General features: G+C 55.3%; 2 protein-coding genes across 10 annotated transcripts in view; one reads left to right on the forward strand and one right to left on the reverse strand.

The window, feature by feature from the left end:
- The window catches only part of GLYR1 (glyoxylate reductase 1 homolog), a 28,262-nt gene extending 26,016 nt beyond the window's left edge, over window positions 1–2,246 (reverse strand). For 7 of the 9 annotated variants that reach the window (XM_066977373.1, XM_066977372.1, XM_066977368.1 and 4 more), the window contains exon 1: window positions 2,123–2,246. In XM_066977373.1, coding sequence (XP_066833474.1) covers window positions 2,123–2,160 — 38 coding nt within the window. In that variant the 5' untranslated portion in view covers window positions 2,161–2,246. Of the gene's footprint in view, window positions 1–1,165; window positions 1,325–1,376; window positions 1,507–2,122 lie in introns of those variants that run through there. The other 2 variants (XM_066977371.1, XM_048061694.2) reach the window with 2 other exon arrangements.
- Window positions 2,247–3,840: 1,594 nt separating this feature from the next.
- Window positions 3,841–6,000, forward strand: MRPS34 (mitochondrial ribosomal protein S34). Its single transcript, XM_048066878.2, has 3 exons — window positions 3,841–4,236; window positions 4,362–4,404; window positions 5,275–6,000. Exons 1-3 carry the CDS (start codon window positions 3,919–3,921, stop codon window positions 5,550–5,552), a joined length of 639 nt encoding a protein of 212 aa, XP_047922835.1. The 5' UTR covers window positions 3,841–3,918; the 3' UTR covers window positions 5,553–6,000.

The raw sequence follows: 6,000 nt of genomic DNA on the forward strand, positions 1-6,000 counted from the left end.
ACTAGAGATGGGGGGGGGGGGGGAAACAACAAACCAGAATAAACCACACACGCCACCACCAACTATTCCATTTCTATCTCATCTCATTACATCATATTATCATATTAAGAGAATTACAATTTACAGACAAAACCTACCGTGATGGTCAAGGCACAAGCACTTGACACATACGCATCATTATTGGTAGATACCTGTTCCTAGACTAAGTCCCTATAAAGTCTCCACGAACTTGCTGCACTATCAGAATTTAAGTCAAAAGAACAACAGCAGAGCTACTGCCTGGAAGAAGGAATGACATAGCCTTTATTCTTCTTGTAAGACTGGATATTCCATGCAAGAAACTTAAGTGCTGATTCAGGCAATCAAACCAAAGATCAGGTCGGTAACTTATTTCCATCAGGACAAAACAGTCCAGTAAGATAAGCGTATCACCTGCAGATTTCCAGCTCAGACAGCTGAGACTGTTAGAAGTTCTGATAGAAAAGCTCTAATGGCAGGACAGTGATGTCAGGACACCCACAATAGGTGTTCCACTATCACCTTCTTCAGATGCTCGCCACTGCACGTGGTGGTGTGCTGAATATATAAAAGAGCCAAAAGAAATGCAGAAAAGTTTATTTCCTATACTTGCAAATGTGTCCAACTACACAAAACTATTTTTTCCACAGAGGAGAAAAGACATTAGCCTTAGCCCACAGCACGCCAGCTTTATTATCATCTTACCCTTGCCACTTACGGAGGCTGCAGTACTCTCACAAAAGCTGATCAGTCATTGTCTTGACAGAGAGCAGCAGAGAATCTGCAAAGCCTGCCAGCTCCTGAACAAAAAATTCTCAACAAGAGGCATTCCAGCCCCTCCCGAGATGGTAATTCCACGGAGAAGATTCAGTAGTGATGGTCAGGCAGGAAAACTGCCAAGAGCTTTAACCATGACCATGTCTCATATCTGATGCTTGCATCCTTGTGCTGAACAGTATGTTCATCAAAGCCTTTCATATGGTACTGTTTTACTGTTAGAGTTCTTCCACAACCACTCGAGGGACAGTAGCTGTCTAGGCTGTCACGTACAAAACTAAAGCAGGATAATCTGCATTCCAACACCAAGAGCACTGCACGGCCAAATGCTTATTTGAAAGAAATTTTACTGAAAGGAACCTTTACTTACTTCGCTATACATATTAGACAACTTCACAGCACTGTCAATTTTTCGGATGAGAAACTGCAGTTGTCACAGCCTGGAGCGCACACTTCTTTTTATCTGAGATATAAATGCATACACCTGCGTGTTGGGGATTAGCTATTTCTTGCAAGTCCTAGCGAGAAGCCCTAGCCTGTCAAGTGAAGCAGAGCCTATGCACTTAAAAATCAGTGCTTACAGGCCTTGATGGAATCCCCTCAGTTCTCCTGATCAGGAAATACAAAACCACAGCTCTCCAACTATTTGAAGGTAACACTGGAGTGACAAAGGGAAGTAGCTTCTGTGAGCTTCAAAGGAAACATCCTAACCTGCAAAAACAAAAAAAAAGGGTGCTTTCCCACATTACTGTGTTGCTTTATTGAAGCACTCCCAAGGAGCAGTATCTTCACTCTCACTGACCGCCTTACTCGCTTATTCATTTTCCTTCTCGCCTCCCTTGAGAGGAGCCCGTATTTCCAAGCGAGCCCCGCACCGACCGCCCTCAGCCCCGCTCCCCACACCCCCCTCCATCTTACCCACGCTCTCCCACCCGCCGCCTCCCGCTGCCTTCCCGTGGCAGCCCCCCGAGGAGCCGAGCCTGCCTCCCCTCGGCCCGCTCCGGCCGCGGCCGGCGGCCCCCGCTCGCCCGCCGCCGCCCCCGGCCCCTCCTGGCGCCGCCCCCGGGGAGCACGGCCCGGGCCGCCCCGCCGAGCCCCTCCTTGCCCGCGGCCGCCGGGTGACGACGCTCGGCCCGGCCCGGCCTCAGCGCCGGCCGCGGCCCCGCCGCCGCCCCGCTGCCACGGGCGGAGCCCCAGCCCCAGCTCCCTTCCTCGGGCGCCTCACGGGGCGCCTCACGGGGCGCCTTCCCCGCCGGGCCGGGCCGGGCCGCGCGCGAGCCGTGCCGGGCCGCGTCCCCCCGCCCGCCCGGCGCCCGCCGCCACTCACCACACCAGGTCTCCGAGCCTCAGGCTCACGGCCGCCATCTTACCGACACAGCCACCAGCCGCACCGCGCGGGGGCTGCCGGGACACGACGGCACCCGCCGGGGGGCGGGCGGGGCGGGGCGGGGAGGGGAGGGGCCGGGCCGCTCCTCCGAGGCGGGGCTGCGGCTGCGGCGCCGACCGGGCGCGGGGCGGGGCGGGGCGGGGCGGGGGCCGCGGGCACACCCCGGGCACCCCCACAGCGGCTCCGCCGGCCTCGGGGGGCGCCGTGCCGACCGGGCTGAGCCTGGGCCTGAGCCCCCGCTGGTGCCCCCGTGGGAGCAAAGGGAGGTCTCCGTGCTCCGGAGGCCTCGCACAGGTTCGCCCTGCCCGCCGGCGGCGCAGAAGGTGCGGCCAAGCAGGAAAGCTTCGTGCTGAGCACGGCGGGGTAAGTGGCTGTCGCTGCTGGGTCACAGCTGCTCTGCCAGGCCGCCGGCTGTGCGCACTGCGTGCCTTGCCTGCGCCGTGCCAGCGTCCGTCCCGGCATTTCCCGCTGCTGGTGAGGGACGCTGTTACCGAGCGTCTTCAGTAAAGGGCCCTGTGGTGCTGCCAGAGCGAAGGGGCTTCCTTCGGCGTGAGAGCTTGCCTTAAGGGAAAACAATCAAGCGTGTCACTGCTACCCGAGAAAACTTGCTGTCAGGATGTGCAGACCGAAGTGTGCCTGGATGCCAGAAGATACTCATGCACTGCGCTTGTATCCCTGGTGAACTGCATGGCCGACTGGCCAATGCATATTTTAAGAATATTAACATCATTTGAAATGGAGTTTTATTTTGTAACCTCCACACACATCCCATTCCTGTGCACATCTCTCATCTGCTTGCTGACAAAAACTGCTGTCTGTATGTCTGAATGCCTTCAATAAAGGACTCTACAGAATTATCAGGATGGATGCATTTCCTTCAATATAAGATATGATTTTTAAAAAAAAGAAAACAAAACCAAAAAGAAACACCTCTGTCAGGTTTAATTTGCCAGTCTGTAGCCACAATCCATGGGCTAATGTGGCTTGAGCTAAGCAGTGTTCTGCTTCCCCCGGTGCAGACGGTGGTTCCTGGCCCTGTTACAATCGCTGCTGTCGGAGCAGTTGTTGCTGTGGGGGACTTGGTCTGGTCTCGGGGAATCCGGTTACAACTTGGCTTCATCTTGCTAAAACCTAATTCAGTGATTACCCAAACCCATTCTGACAAACACGACGGGCTGATTGGAAGGGACTCTGGTACATTAACATGTGAGGGCACTGCCAGGCTGCCTTTGAAAGCCCGGGTGTTTCAGCCCTGACTACTGCCCACGACGAACAGCGAGCGAGAACTTGCAGGGCCCTTGGGCGGGTTTGACTTCCCCGTTCCCGGGCGTTGCACCCAGCACTGCCGTGCCCGTGCCCCATCCCTGCCGGGGGGGTTTGCCCGACAGGACCCGTGCTGAGCGCCCCCAGCCTGCTGCTGGGCCGCGGGTGCCCTAGGCCCAGACTCACTCCGGGCAGGGCGGCAGCCGGGAGGCCCGGGGCTCTGTGGAGAAGGCGAGCTCCGGGAGGGGGGGGGGGGGGCCGGCCGCCCTCTCTGGGCACTTCGCCTGCCGCACAGGCCCGGGGCGGCCGCTCGGCGGCGGCGGGGCCCAGCCGGGCGCCTGCCGGAGCCCCGCCCGCCGAGGGCGCAGCCCGAGCGTTCCGCCGCGGCGGCTTCCGGGGCGGCAGGAAGCGGCGGGCCGGGCCGGGCCGGGCCGGGGCCGCGGGGGGGGGCTCGGCTCGGGGCGGGCGGCGCCATGGCTCGCAAGAAGCTGCACCGGCCCATCGCCGCCATGGCCAAGAAGATCCGCGAGTACCGGGCGCTGAAGGAGCGGCCGCGGGACTCGCAGCGCTTCGCCCTGGACTACGAGAGCATGCGGCGGCCCCTGACGCAGAAGCGCCTGCCGGCGCTGGCCTGGCGGGACGCGCGCAGCGAGAGCCGCCTGCTGGCGCTGCTCTGCCGCCTGCCGCGGTTCGGCGTGGGCCGCACGGTCACCCGCAAGTCCTGGCTCTGGGCGCACGACGAGCCCTGCTACTGGGTCATCGCCAAGGTCCGGGCGGACTACACGGCCGAGGTAACGGCGCCGGCCCGGCCGCGGGCGGGGGGCTCCGAGCGGCAGCCGCCAGGCCCGGCCCGCCGTCCCCAGGGCCCTGCCCCGCTCCCGGGGCCGCTCTGAGCGCCCTCTCGCTTTCTTTGCAGAACATGGACCACGGCAGAGCCTGGGGGTACCTGACCTTCAGAGGTAAGAGCACCTCGTTTTTCTGCAGGGTTTGGGGAAAGCGTCTGTAAGCAGCACCAGAGAACGAGGTGTGTGGGGGTGGGGGAGCTGCAGGAGAACCGCAAAGTTTGTTGGTTTTTTTTTTAATTTTCTCAAATTTATTAGCGAGAAAAAAGCTGTCATTTTTTTAGTTTCAAATGTCGGGGTCTAGCCCTCACGTTGCCATTCTAAGGAATATTATGGGAAAGCCAGTACACCTTGGCCATGGGGAAAGATACTGCACTAACAAAGCACTACAGGAGGTGCCAGACTGCTTTCAGACCTCAACAGTGAGACACGGAATGAACACATGAGGGCATTCCAGGTAAAATCATCAGTGAAATGGGAGTGTTGGCAAGTAAACCTACATTACCAGGATTTTAAAATAATACATAGAGTTGTGTGAGTGAATTTCCCTATTTTTAAAGCTGCTTTAGAAATGTAACTTACTGGAGTTTCTGAAACACTTCTCATCCAAAGCTTTTGAACTTGTTGGTTATTTTTAACATTAAACTTCCCAGGGAACCTTCATCAGTGTAGAGATAAATTGCTCTCATTCTTACCCATGGTAAATAAAACAGAGAGAGGCAAAGAGATTTTTATATTACAAGTCATGACTTCTGGTCAGCACAGAACAACTTGCCTGATACCTTTTGTCTGTTCCTGTTCTGATTTCCAAGGACAGAAGTGGGATCCCGTAGTATAGGCTGAACATACTATGTGATCTTTCGAAAGTTTCCTTTACTCTTGCCTCTTGTAGCATCTGTGATACAGGAAAGTTGACGCTTGCTGTGTTTCCTGGAAGCAGTCTGTTGTTGAGAGCACTGATCACTGGCATTCATCATCTTTTCTCAGGCAAAACCGAAAAAGTAATGAAAGAGATCGACAAAGTCATGTACCATGACTGGCGTATGGTGCCCAAGCATGAGGAGGAGACCTTCAAGAAATGCACCCCAGTGCCAGAGGAGACCGTTCGGTACCTTCCATACCCGCCTCTGCTCCGAGCCATGATCCTTGCTCAGTGGCAGAAAGAGGGAAGAGCAATCACAGAGGAGCCACTGATCGATCTGAAGAAGGCCGTGGCCTCTCACCTTCAGGTAGCAAAGAAAAAAACTACAGGGACATCAGTGTAAAGTCTTGTTCTATCACCTGAGCTTCCCCCGTGCTTTTGCTGTGTGTGAACAGCACATCACCTTAACGAGGACCCACTTGCCCACTGTGGTATGGTGGATTCAGGTTTCTTATTTTTCTCCACAGGACTGTATGGTAACCTCATCTAAAAGGAAAGGTGCAGAAACACTCAGATTTTTTTTTTTTTGCATAACTTTGGTCTCAGCAGAGGAGCCTTCTTAGTTCCCTGTATATTCTCTGAATTTGTAGTGCCTGTCACCCAGCTACAATTCTTTGGAGTACAGTTTCCTTACAGCCTGAAAAAGGATTTTTTTTTTAAAGAACATTGTTCAGGTAGTTTAAGTACCTTCCTAAATCACAGAAAAATAACTAAGAATATTACATTGTTTCCCAGAGCTGTGTGTAAATGTATCTCTGAGATTAAATAAACAATTTCTTATTTCCACAGTA

The sequence above is a fragment of the Anser cygnoides genome, chromosome 15 (assembly GCF_040182565.1).
Source record: "Anser cygnoides isolate HZ-2024a breed goose chromosome 15, Taihu_goose_T2T_genome, whole genome shotgun sequence".
NCBI classification, from domain to species: domain Eukaryota; kingdom Metazoa; phylum Chordata; class Aves; order Anseriformes; family Anatidae; genus Anser; species Anser cygnoides.